The sequence below is a fragment of the Eublepharis macularius genome, chromosome 4, assembly GCF_028583425.1.
Source record: "Eublepharis macularius isolate TG4126 chromosome 4, MPM_Emac_v1.0, whole genome shotgun sequence".
NCBI lineage: Eukaryota > Metazoa > Chordata > Lepidosauria > Squamata > Eublepharidae > Eublepharis > Eublepharis macularius.
The window spans coordinates 44,843,884-44,857,683 of NC_072793.1; the positions used below are offsets into that span (position 1 = coordinate 44,843,884).

General features: G+C 45.2%; 1 protein-coding gene across 1 annotated transcript; it reads left to right on the forward strand.

The window, feature by feature from the left end:
* The first annotated feature begins 6,934 nt into the window (after positions 1-6,934).
* LOC129328652 (prostaglandin E2 receptor EP1 subtype-like) lies at positions 6,935-12,863 on the forward strand. The gene is made up of 3 exons (XM_054977858.1): positions 6,935-7,021; positions 9,535-10,393; positions 12,545-12,863. The coding sequence occupies exons 2-3, from the start codon at positions 9,566-9,568 to the stop codon at positions 12,797-12,799; spliced, it is 1,083 nt and encodes a 360-aa protein (XP_054833833.1). The 5' UTR covers positions 6,935-7,021; positions 9,535-9,565; the 3' UTR covers positions 12,800-12,863.
* Positions 12,864-13,800: the final 937 nt, after the last annotated feature.

A 13,800-nucleotide genomic window follows, 5' to 3' on the forward strand; every position in this document is an offset into this window, starting at 1 on the left:
TTCCAGGGGCACCTACTTGAATGTGTTTCCTTGTGGATACCTTGTAGATGCCATTTTTTAAATAATAAATCAATAAATTCAGCATGAAAGAGCAGGCAAGAAGGCAGACAGTCAGACAGTAGGTGCTTTAGGTGGCATCAGTTTCTACAGTAGCAGTCCTTACAGCTTCCTAAGACTGCTTTTTCCTAACCAGCCACACGGCTTGTTTCTCCTTTGCCAATTACATTCCAACTTCTAACTCTTTTTCTTCTGTCCCCACCTATGTAGGTGAGTATTCCCATGACTATTAGCCACTCGTCATCAAAGTCCACGGAGCAAGCAGATTCAGGGGTTCATTGACATATGCCAGCAAAACCCTTGGATGGCTTTCTTTACTTTGTGCCACTCAATAGGTTTCTCATTATAAAAAAGTTTCATAGTAAGAAAAGCTGATGCAACAGCCCGATGCAACTGTGAGATGAGAGGAATACAGGAAGACTGGAAGCCATACTCAGAATCTGAATACAAACTCCCACATTCATTTCCTATCTTCAAGGAGCCCTCCCTAAGCATACATAATCTTTTCTTCCTGCTAAGAGCTAATTTAGAAGTAATTTCATTCACTCATGATGACAGCTTTCTATGGAATTGTAGGACATGCAACTGTAGACTATTTGTGCCTCTTGACACGCAAGTCTTTTTATTGGCCATTACAACAGAAACTGGCAAATATCATCTGGCTGGTAAATTTCAACTGAGATGTGATATTCAATTTCCTGCAGTTTCCTTTTACCTCTTTCAGCTCCGTGGGCCAGAGTAGCTCAGCTTCCCAAACGTCTTTTCTGGGGTTGCTTCACTTCAACAGCACAGACTTCTTCTGTCAGGATTGTTTGGTGCCAACAGCACAGAACCCCTCCGGTTCCTAGTTTATGGAAGAGAATTATACTATGCTGTAATGTTCACAGTTACAAACTGCTGCAAATATGGCATAAAGCAACTGCTGAAATCTTAAATTTCTGTCACACAACTGTTATGGCCACTGTCTGTAAAAGAAATGGCAGTAGGGCTGCCAGCTCCAGATTGGGAAATGCCTGGACATTTTGGGAGTGGAGCCCTGGGAGCACAGGGTTTGGAGAGGGGAGGGACCTCAGCGGGGTATAATACCACAGAATCCATCCTCTAAAGCAGCCATTTTCTCCATGGAAACTGATCTCTGTAGTGAGATCAATTGTAATTCTGGAAGATCTTCAGGAGCCCCCTGGAGGTTGGCAACCATATGACAGCCCTGTGCCTGTCTGACATCAGCAGAGCCCTTCCTTGCTGCTAGTAACAGCCCCTGCACTGCTACTTCTACCATTTCTCGTTCCTGTCTTCAGTTTGCAAAGGCATCAAAACAAAGCTCCTGTTCTACCTGACCTGAGACCATAATAGAGTTCACAGCCTGTGGGGGCGGCATGGTGGGGTGGATTCTGTGTGTGAGAGAGAGAAATAGATAGGAGGCACACTAATGCTGCATATAGAGGTTGGTATCTGGCTGAGTTTTGTCCTTAGGGCTATCAGAATTAAAGAAACATGATGTAGTATTCAGGCTGGGTTGAGGGAAGGAATAGAGATAAAGTAGAAATGACAGGAGGGACTGCAGAGTTGTTGGTGGAAGTCAAAGAAGTCTAGACTGCGTTAAATGTGGAATGGGGAATTGAGGGACATTGGAAGAGCTGTTACTGCTGGGAAAAGCAGTCAGACGCCCCACCGCGCACCCTCGGCTTGAGTGCTGAGGGTTTTTTTTTGTTTGTTTGGGTTTTTTAAAATCTTTATTACGTTACTTCCTCTGTGAGCAGGAGGGCACCATTGGGGGTTTCTGGGAACCCACTCTGGAGGCCTCACACAGTCAACCGCAATCTCATTATTAAAGCACTCAGCGGCTATGAAGCCATTATCACTAATGAGGCCACAGAGGAGTGTGGGCTCTGATGGTGGAGGGAAGGATGCAGCTCTCAAGAGCCGGAGTTACTCTTTGGCTTGAAGGAGATGCTGCTACATACACAAACTGAAGCCAAAACCTGGCTGTCCAAGAGTTTCTTCCACAAAGAGTACTCAGCCTTCACTTAATACAGTGGCTCCTGCGGGATCTGCCCTAGCTGCTGGGAGCTCCTCATGCCCTGCACTGTGGAAAGAATTGAGAGGTGAACACTTCTTTATTCTTGTTTCCTCAGTTCTTATGCAAGATTCTGCATGGTCTGTAGCTTCTAGTTCAAATATAGGCTTGCCTGTTTATCACTCAATGCTTATCTCTTTAAATCTTTTTTTTTAAGAACTCAGAGAGAGACAGACAAGATGAAGTCACTGCCCTGCTGCTCTGCCTTCCTCACTGATATTGCTGCCATTTTGCCTCATTGCAGGCAAAGCAAGAGGATGGGTGAAGGGGCCAGTAGGGGGGACAGGTTTTAAGACAGAAGAGCTGCATCTTTTGCTGACCAGCAGTTGTCAAAGAGTGATGGCACAATTTCCAGATAATAACAATAAGCATTTATATAGTTATTTATATTGGTTCACATACATTATCATTCTTAGAGCAGTGGTTCTTCAACCTTTCAGGATATTAGACCCATTTTTAACCCAGGGCTGGCAGTATGGGACCTACTGAACTAAAAGCATGTGACAGGAAGAGGAGGAGCTAGAATTAAGACCTCAGCAGCATCAGACTTAGGACCATGGAGATGGTAGTACAAGACAACTGGAGACAGGCAACAAGCCAAGTATTAGGACGTGTACTATAGCAAGGAATAAATCAGAACAGGCAAATTCAGAGACAACACACACCCCCTCAAAAACTCTGCCTTACTTTCTCACTCTGCTTCCCCAGTATAACACAGCCAAGCCAACCCATTCCTGCCAGATGTCTATTGCTCCTGGCCTGTGCTTGTGGCATGGAGAGCCCCACCCACAAAAGATTAGCTTTCACAAGGAAAGGAGTTCTACACCCACCCAAACATGTGCATGGAATATTGGAGGTCTGACTGTTGAGGGTGGCAGACAGTCCACTCAGGATGTGAGAGGGTGAAGGAAGAGAGAGAAGACAAGGGACTATTTTTGCGAGGAGGGGAGGGTCTCTGAACCTGCCCTGCTATTTTGGTGCTCTTCTCATACAAAGAGAGACAGGAGGTATAGTGGCACACATGCTCTCCATACGTGCACACTGGCAACTCTGTAGGTTCACAACCTAGCAGGTGAGGCTCATTTGAAGACTGGTATTTAACTCTTTTTTTTGTCATTTAGACCCTTGTCTTTCCCCCCAACAGGTACCCAAAGCGACTCACATGATTCTCCTCACCTCTGTTTTATCCTCACAACAACCCTATGAGGTAGGTTAGGCTGAGAGTATGTGACTAGTCCAAGATCACCCAGTGAGCTTCCATGGCCGAATGGAGATTCAGACTTGGGTCTCCCAGATCCTAGTCCTACACTCTACCCACTATACCACACCAAAAATGGCGTGGAGAGAAAAAAATTACCCCTTCCATTGTATCACAATCCCAATCCAGAATAGGGATACCCACAGCTACTCTTTACAGAGGAAAATGCCCTGGAAATCCGATCAAGGATCTTCCAGCATATTTTCCTTTCTGATCCTTGAAAGGATCCTTGAAAGGATCTTTCCAGTATTTTAGAAAGAACAATGACAGCCTTGTAGGTCACGATTCAGTACTGCAAGTGGTTTAGCCCTTCTCCCCCGTACATGGTTTTACTCATCAGTCACTCTCCACCTCTCCCTGGGGTGGGGTGGGGGCTGCTTATGCCAGTACTATATCGGAAGATGCCTGATCAGTGATCCCTTCATTTCTCTTGGGAGTGCTGGGCATTGGCAGAACAAAAAACTTTTGCTAGGTCCTGCCTCCTCCGCTCATTCTCAAGTTGTTATTTACCCTCCCCTGCCGCCTTATCAGATTGTTCCCCTGCAATCAATAGGAACAAGACAGAACAGAAACTGCTGGGGTTTCCTGGCTACTAGATAGCTCCTTTCGTATTCTTGAAAGTGTCATAGTTGAGCAGCCAGCCACGCTCCGTCATATTGTGAAAGAAAAGGAACATCTACCTCGCTGACCTGCTAATGTATACAACAAGACATCTGTCTAAACATCCATCCATTGTTGGGTAAGGGGTTCTGTAGGACCTATTCCTGGGTATAATTTTCTGCTAATCTCTAGATCAGTTTCCAAAGAGACTTTGGATACTAGATATTTTTTGCGCTAAGTGGTGTGGATTATTCGATTGCTTCCTACAACATGGCTTGCCGTACTTGCAGGTATTTTGTACCTGTGTTGGAGACAAGAGGAAGTGGATGGAAGGAATAAGTCTCTCTGCTCATTCTACCGCAGTGCATTCAGAATGGGACACCTATAACACACAATCTTCATTCAGATTTTTCTTTAGTACTGCCTGAGTTGAAACTGACTGTCACTCTTGATGATCATTTCTGTTTTCATCAAGTTACTTCGTCTCATGGTTAGTAGCAGAACCATCTCCTCCACAAACACACAATCTGTCATTTAGAAGAGGAGCTCTGCGGTTTGTGATCTGTAAATCACCTCATTTCCCCAACAGATGATGTTATAAGCAGCCCAAGCTGTTGGGCAACCCTCTCAGAGAGCTGCTGCAGAGAACACAGAGTCCCTTTTTCACCACTCAGAGTTTCATAATCACCTGTTGGAGGAACTTCTATGAGCCTCTGTCAGGCTTCTTCACACAATTGCAAGTACCAAGTGGCATGCATTCTGCATGTATGAGAAAAGGCTAAAGAGTTGGGTGTTTCAGTTTAGAAAAAAGACAACTAAGAGGGGAAATGACAGCTTTATAAAATTATGCATGAAGTGGAGAAAGTAAATGCAGAGAAATTTCTCTCTCTGCCCACCCCCCCATAATACTAGAACTCAGAGGCACATAGACAATAGATTCAGGGCAGAAAAATGAAGTACTTTCCCCCTCAATTAGTAATGAATCTGTAGAATTCATGGCGAGCGAATGTGGTGATGACACAGATGACTCTAAGAGGGAATTAGATTCACGGAGGAGAGGTCCATCAATAGCTACTAGCCATGATGTCTGAAGGGAGCCTCACCATCCAGAGGTAGTAAACCTTTGAATGCCAGTTTTAGGAGGCAACATCATCAAAAGAAGGGCTAGGCTTCTATGCCCTGTTTGTTGGCCCTCCAAGGCAACTATGACCACTGTGTGAAATACAGTGCTGGGCGAGATGGACCACTGGTCGGATCCATCAGATCACTTCTTGTGGAGTTCATTGGATGATGAACAGATATGTATCTATTTTATTATGTGTAGATGAAACACACATTTAGCAATGGCTTCCATGAATTCTGCAAAGGAAATTACATCATGTGTAAAGTGATCCTGGTAGACAAATCAACATGACTCTTTGCAAGATGCTCCATCAATCACCAGCCAGATCCCACACAAACACCCTGTTCTTCCCTACAATCAAAGCCTTTCATAGCTTCGTTCCTCTTACTTTCCAGTCTCATATCCTGATACATTCCTGCCCATGGCCTTTGTTCTTCCATCTCCAACCACCCTGAGAGGTCCTAAATTCTTGGGCTCCCTCAGACGACTCTGCCCTTTCTCCCTTGCTGCTCTTTATGCAGGGAACAACCTCCCAGAACACTTGTGCGATGCCATCTCTCTCACTTCTTTCAGTTGTTTACTACCACAGAAATCACCTTTTTCCACAAAATCTTTGGCACAACCCCTCAGTCCCCCTTCCCTGTTGAAACTAAGCCTAATACATGTTGCTAAAGTATTTCCCTTCACCTCCATCTCCCTCCCTTGCCTTTGTCAAACTTTGTCCCCTGTATGTCAAACTTTGTCTCCCCTGTGTCAAATTTTAGATAGTAAGCTCCTTGCTTCAGGGATTTGTCTTCTTATACTCAGGGCCATGCATATTGTTGGAGCAGTCGTAATCACCATCATTGCTGTCTTCAGCATAGTTTCCAGAGAGATGCACATTTCTCTGCCCGAGTGCTTGCCTCAGATCTGAACCTAAGGAAGGATTCAAAATGGCTTCTTTGAGACTAGCCATGGTTGATATATGTGGAGGCCTGATGGCTGCTACTGTGATTTGGGACCACAATCAACAGAAAGGGGTGAGTGCTGATTGGGACAGCAGATGAACGGAACAGGTTAAGAATAGGAGGGGAATGGACGGGGGAATGGAACTTTGTGACTATTCCCACCACAGCTTCACTTCCCACCCCAACTACCAGTGGGCAATGCCAAGATAATCATGATTATCTCTGCTTTAAGCCCAATTAAAAACAGGACAAAAAGAGGACAATACTTGTGTTTTCCTGTCTTTTTCTTCCCCACCAGCGGGGAAGGGATGTTTTCAATTAGGGAAATAGTGCAGGGAAGGAAGAGTGGGTTTACCTGTTTACACACTGTGACTATAAACTGGCTGAGGCCCAAACTACACATCTGGATTTTCAATCAGGGAACTCCAAAGTCTCTTCTTGTTTGATGGTGCAGTGCCATCAAACTTGAGCCCTGAAAAACCCCGTTTCTGGCCTCTCCGCGTGTCAGACTATGAATATGTGGTCACTTAATTGGAACGAACGACACCTCACGTTTCCTCACAATGACGGGGGCTAGGGTGGAGGCTCCCCCACCCCCGGCATGGTCAGCAGTAGTTGCGCGCCCATTCCGCCTTAGCAGCAGCAGCAGCAGCAGCAGCGGGGACAGAAGACTCATCAGCTCTCTGTAAGCTTACGGTCTTACTGAATCAAGCCGCTCTTGCGGGAGAGGAGTTTCAAGTTCTTGTCGATTCCTCCTTAGAACCGATCCGACTCTTCTTCTGAGGGCGCCGGAGGAGGCCCGAGCGTCCCCTAGCGCCGGAAGAGGGCGATGTCCGTCCCATAACTTGCTGCGGAGCGGGGAAGGGTGAGGCACAACAGCGCTGAGCGCGGGACAGGCGGGCTTCATTGCGAAGGACTCACTCGCACGCCTTGGGAAGGCGGGACGGGACTTGAGAAAGGTGAGTGGCTGCCAGGCTGCGTGCCATAAATACCGATGGCATGGGGGAGCCCGGTGGGGGGGCGAAAGAGACAGGGCGGCCCCGCTTGAACCGATCGAAGACTGCGGGACGCCTCCCGGGAGCTCTTCTTGCGCCTGGGGAAGCGGTGAAGGGCGACCCGCTCAAGACAGACGAGCCCCCACCGTGCCGCCCTTCGAGGGTCCGTGCGTGTCCCTCCGGAGAGTCATCTTCGTTAGCGAGGGCGCTGGGAAGCGACACTGTGTTAGGGAAAAGATTTATTCCAGGTCTGGTAATACTGTTTAAGTACCGTATAAAAACGGTGGTGCGCTCCACGCCCGGGATGACCAACAAGCAAAGGGGGAGCGGAGGAGTCGATGTTCGCATGCCTAAAGAGCAGCTACTAATCCGTGCTAATAAATACTGGATCGCAAGACGATAGTTATTAATCCTAAATTCCTGTAATCTAAAAAGGGCGAGATTCTTCTTTGTGCCGTCAAAATTCTTCCAAAGAGAGCTGGCGCCTACTCATAATCACTTTAGCCTCCTGCTAGTTATGCTTTAACGCAATTTAACCATTCTGTTGTACTCACAGTGAGGTTTATGTATGTTTGTGTGGTTAGATTGGCGAGTCTAATCCATGAAAGCAATGGTGAATCTTGGCTGTTGTCCTGGATTACTTAATCCCAGAGAAAAGGGGTGTAATGATGTATGTATGTAACAATTGCACCTTTGGAGGCAGCTGGTTCTGGGGAAGGCCCATCTCAATACAGAAGATGTTACAGATACATCTCCGACAGAGAAGAATTCAAGCAGAATGTGTCATTGATTTCTGGTCCATGTTTGGAAGGGACCGTTCGCATTAAATAATGTGAACTGGAAGCTCTGATTCATATATATAGTTCCCATGCCTCATACATGAGAGCGCCTCATCAATTTATCCACACTTCCTACAATAGTGCAGATTAAATGAGCATGTATTACAAAGATGGGGGAAAGTCTAGTCCATCCCCATAGCGTGAGTACAAAAGAGTGGTTAAAAGTGAATGGGGGGGATTAAACTTTGTGGGTTATCTAAAGTATCTTCTATTTCACATTCACAAGGACAAGTATTTGAGCTGCAGTGGGTTAGAAGCCACGACTCAATCCGCTGGTTCTGAATTTAGCCCTAGGTTAAATTGAGCCAGACAACAGAAACAAAAAATTTAAAGAGCAGAGAAATTCAGTTATACTGCATGTACTTATTACAGGTAGCTGTTTTTTTTAAAAAAAACAAACCTGCTGTATATATCACAATTATGGCAACAGTTTAGTAAGTTTGCTTCTTGAATTATTAGACAAGAGGAGTTAGTAACAATGTGTCCAGTATAAGACTAGTTCAAAGTAGTAGTTCAAATCTTGCATTTACTTGAAAAGCATAGATAATGACCAGTAACTTTGATTAGGATTGAATTGTGAATTGTCTGGTGGTTTAGTCTCTCAGATTCACAATGTGTTTCCATCGTTTTTGACATGACGACCAGCTGTAAGAGTAGAACAAGGCCAGTTCCCAGGAACAAGCTCCCCTTGTCCTCATCAGTTTATTATTGTGACGATTTATGCAGTCGAAAGAATGTGGTAAAGAATTTGTCGCATACTCTCTTGCATTTATAATATTAAACATGCTGAGCATGTTGACATTTTTTAAAAGCTGCGCCTGGTCAAGATTTATATTATTCTTGCCTTGAAAACCCTACAGGGTCACCATAAGTCGGCTGCAATTTGACAGCACTTTTCACCATCCACCTATATGATCCCCCAAAAGGTGGAGGGGAATTGCAGAATAACTATATATTCATCTTGGGGATCCTTTGATATGTTAATGCAGAAGTATAACAGTGCCATCTTAAGCAGAATTGTACCCTTTTAAGTTCATTGAAGTATATAGGCTTAGATGGGTGTAACTTTACTTAGGATAGCACTGTAACTGTCTTAATGAATAAACAAGTAGGGCTGTATGCACTGCCTAGAAGTTATCTCTACTTCCTGAAAACCCCAGGTACAGCAGACTCTCAAGGAGCCTCCCTCCCTCCCAGGCTCCTGCCAGCTCTCATCACCACCACCAATACCATTGTTGCATTAAAGCACCCAAATGCTCAGTGCAGCATTTACTAACCTACAATCCTGCTTCCAGATTTACAGTTTAAGGCGTGAAACACAAATAAAGAGGGGTGAAAAGAGGAGGGGAAGCTCACAGAAGGAAGAAGAGGAAGTTAGGTGAAAGGGAATTAGTAGAGCTGAAATAAGGAAAAAGAAAGCAAAGTGGCTTCTCTGGGCTGGGGGTTCTGCAGGAGCTCTGCCTGCTGGACTGTAGCTGCCAAATCCAGCAGGCAGGATGTTTCCGTCCTCTCCTCTCCTCCTGGAGCAGAGAGTGTGAAGAAGAGAAGAGGGTCGAGGCTCCGGGGAAAGGCAGTTCTTTGGGATCTTCTTTTTAAAGACTCTCAAGAGAGTATCTGATGCCTGTTTTCCCTTGACAGATGCCTACACACGGAGACTGTTAGTGACAGGATGTTTGCCATCCACCCACCCAATGCTTCCCAGGCACCAGCTGCCATTCCTCTGGCAAACTCCTCAACGCACACGGAGTTGGTGAAGACCACCACAAGCGCTTCATCGGCTGCTGCCCCCATTTTCTCTCTGACTCTGGGTGCTGTCTCCAATGTGGTGGCACTGGCTATCCTGGTACAATCGTATGCCCGCTTCCGGCGTCGCTCCAAGGCCACATTCCTGCTTTTTGCCAGCAGTCTGGTTATCACTGACCTAGCAGGCCATGTCATCCCAGGCTCCTTTGTCTTGCGACTCTACGCCACGCGGCGTGGCTGGGCAGCCATGGACCCTTCTGGAGCCCTCTGCCAATTCTTTGGTGCCTGCATGGTGTTCTTTGGACTCTGCCCACTCTTTCTGGGCTGCATCATGGCAGTGGAGCGTTGCGTGGGCATTACTCGTCCTCTGTTGCACGCTGCCGTGGTCACACCGGGCCGGACAAAGCTCACCTTGCTGGGACTGTGGGCAGCTGCTCTGGCCATTGCTCTGATGCCTCTCTGTACCTTTGGCAGCTATGTTGTTCAGTCCCCTGGCACTTGGTGCTTCATCAAGGTGCGAGGAGCAGAAGCTTGGCCTGAGGGAGCCTTTGCCCTCCTCTTCTCCTTGCTAGGCTTGGTCTCCCTGCTGGCCTCCCTCTTCTGCAACACATTCAGCGGACTCATCCTGGTGCGGGCGCGGCTCCGTGGTCAGCTCAAGTGTGGGCACCGGCGAGCCAAGGCTCATGACATTGAGATGGTTGTGCAGCTGGTGGGCATCATGGTGGTTTCCTGCATCTGCTGGAGCCCCTTACTGGTGAGTGGGGATGCATGCAAGTGAAATGGATGGGCCTTTAATCAAGAACAGAGGTGTAAAAATTTAAGAAACTTTGAAGCCATGGGGGAGAAAACGTTTTGTTCTTTCCTTTTCTAGGAAAAAAATGGGATTTTGGGGGGAACTAAAATATATGTAATACTTAACTTTCATATCAAACCTTTACATATTCTACTGCTTCAACAACATCAATGCATCATTTATAATTTGGATAGCTTATACAGTTATACTATTTGGCATGTTTATGGAATTTGGGAGGATAACCATGCCATTTGGACAATTCAGCACGTGCCTTGGTTACATTTGGATTAGATTACTGCAATGAACTCTACGTGGGGCAGCCCTTGAAAAAGGTTTGGAAACTTCCAACTGGTGCAGAATGCTGCAGCCAGGATTTTGACTGAAGTGAGATGTAGGGACCATATCATTCCAGTCTTGGCCCATCTATATTGGCTCCCAAATTCCCAATCTGTTTCTGGGCACAATGCATGGTGCTGGTATTGATCTTTAAAGCTCCATATGACTTGGGACCAACATACCCTTTCAAACCTACCTGACTGGCACAGTCATCTTCTGAGGTCCTGCTCCTGCCTTCTAGGCAGGTGGCAACTCAGGAGAGACCCTTCTTGGTTGTGGCACCAAAACTACAGAACTCTCTCCTTTCAGAGACTCATCTGTCCCCTTCTGTTGCCATATTCCACCAGAGAAGTGAAGATTTTTTTGTTTTATGTGACATTCCCTCAGTGGTCCCTCAGTGGGAAGTTTAAATTATTATGTTTAAATTATGTTTAAATTATTTTTATGGCCGTTTCCACACAGCTTATCTTTTTCTGGAACACAGCTTGTTCTCGTGCAATAACGCTGTATTCCGGCAAAAGGTAAGCCATGTGGAAACGCCCTGTGGTTTTGTATGTGTTATTTTCACTTGGGTTTTAATTGTTTCAATGATGTGTTTTTGTTTGTTTTAATTGTTTTTGTGTGTGGTTTTAAAAAATATTTAGCCACCTTGGTTAGCCCTTATACGTTTTATAGATAAATAAAATCTTTATTGAGCTCAATGGGCATAAAATGATGTAATTCTGCTTTGGATGGAACTAATAAAGGCCTTCGTTTTCTACAAGCAAAATTGTGACTATACCCAATACTTCAGTGAGTAAGAGAGAGAGAGACCAAACGCTGGATATTTTGCTGCCTGATATGTAAGAAAAACAAAAAGTTGAAAATAGAAAAAAAATTGTATTAAACAAAAGAAAGTGGACAGAAATGTTCTCATACAGTTACAACAGGACTAGCAGCATATTTGACTATATAGTTGAATTTTTATAACATTGAAATCACAGAACTCTGATAATGTATTATAATCTAGCATATGACAGCATATTAAGTATTAACAAAACTGATCATATTTAAACAGTAAATGTGTCCTTGGAAATATGTTGTATATCTATAGTATTCTCAAGAATTATATCATTATCTAATGCTGTAGATGGGCTTGCATAAAAATATTTATGTAACATCTTTCGAGTGAGTAGAACTTGTCTATAAAAGCATCTCACTCATTCTGAAAGAAAACATAAACATAGGTCTTATTCAAAAAACAGGAGGGAAATCCATGAGGGAAATTTTTCAATCCCCATCTTCACCTCTCTAATCAGGAGAAGCAGGGGACAGGTTTGTCATGGTGATTTGTATGGAAGGACAAGCATTAGTGAGTTCTCCAGTGCAGAATCAATTGATGCATGTGGATACAGCAGCCTCAGACCTAATGGAACTGTTTGATCAGGGAAAGCATCTTCCTGGGGAAAATTGGAACAGAAAAATTTTGTCTTCTATGTTATCGAGTGGCCAAAGCTTCATTGAAACTGGCATTGTGCATGGGAGATTTGTGATGCAGCTCTGGACCCTGAGGTCCAGACAACGAACTCACCTCCCAAGCCTTGGAAGGAACAACTACAGACTAGTTGGGTGTGGATGTATTTGCTAGTAACTGTACTTGCAGATTCAATCTAACATTGGTGTGGAGGGGGCTGGGGGGGCAGGTTCCTGCTTCTCTGTCTGGAGAAAGACATGCATCTTTGAGGTCCCCACAGACGTATTGTCTTCTCACCGCTGTATTTCCCTTTCCTGTCCCAGGTCTTTGTCATCCTGTCAGTGAGCAACTCCAGTGGTGCCCTGGATTACGAGCAGCTGCTATTCCTTGGTGTGCGCCTGGCTTCCTGGAACCAGATCCTGGACCCCTGGGTATACATCCTGCTGCGGCGTGCTGTGCTGCGCAAGCTCCTTGCTCTATTTCTACGACGCACTGATCTCAAGGGGATGCGTTTTGATCGCTGGGAGGCCAGCTCCTTCCAAAGCTCTGAGCGCAGCATTGCTATTGGCCGCCTCTAGTGTTGTCTGGAACAAGCGGAGGTACTTATCCTCCGAAGATGCCTATGAAGCACTTTGCACATTCCACCCCCCCCCTTGCCCCATGTTTGCAAAAACTGTCTCCCTAGGAAACTGTATTTGGCAAGAAGGGGTATGAGATTTGTGTGCAACGTAAGGCTCTCTAGAGTCAGTATTCAGGGCCCTTTGCTGATACAGTATGCTGGTGATAGAAGCCAATATGACAGGCTTAATTTACTCCACAAGAGGGAAATGTGAAGCAGAGAATACATATGGGTCATCTCCCTGCTTAGTTTTCCATTGTAGGTCTTTCCTACGAATGAAAAACATGGGATCTTTCTGGGAAGGGATGATCATTACTTTGGAAGGGCATAGATCAGTGACAGAGCACACCCTTTACATACAGAAGAATTGTGGTTCAATTCTGGGCATCTCCAGTTAACCAAGACTGGGGAAATCATTGCATCAGATCCTGAAAAATCACTGCTGGTTACAGGAGTTGATTCTGAACTAAATAGACAATGGTCCTACTCAATAAGAGACGGTTTGATAAGCTGGACATGGAAGACTTTCTTGTTATGCCATATATTCTAAAGTGGTGAGATAGAGATGGGGTTCAGAGGATGATTCTATTAAGGACACAATAGCATGACTCAACAGCTTCTTTAAAAAATATCTCTGGATATCTAAGCAGGGAGGAAACGTGTCAGTGATTACCAAGCTGGTAATCAGAAATCTTTAGATAGTGCCTTCTTTTGAGCAATTCTATTCAGGCTGTTCCATCATTCAGGTGCAGCTGTCTAAATATACAGTATTCTATTTGTTATCCTATGGTGCTGTAGCCATTCTGAGCTCATGCTATACTTTCCATATCCCAACCCAGAGAGAGGCTGCTCGTAAAGTATCAGTATATACAGCCCTTTCCACCCCTAACGTATTTAGAGGTTATATATAAATAGCATTGAAGAGGGCAGGGCTAGGGCTGGTAGCTCAGGGTAGCTTAA

Excerpts from the sequence above, each read along its gene's own strand:
- LOC129328652 (XM_054977858.1), top strand. The coding sequence starts at position 9,566 with ATGTTTGCCATCCACCCACCCAATGCTTCCCAGGCACCAGCTGCCATT. Across the intron at positions 10,394-12,544 it reads TCTGCTGGAGCCCCTTACTG|GTCTTTGTCATCCTGTCAGT; the intron begins GTGAGTGGGGAT and ends TTCCTGTCCCAG.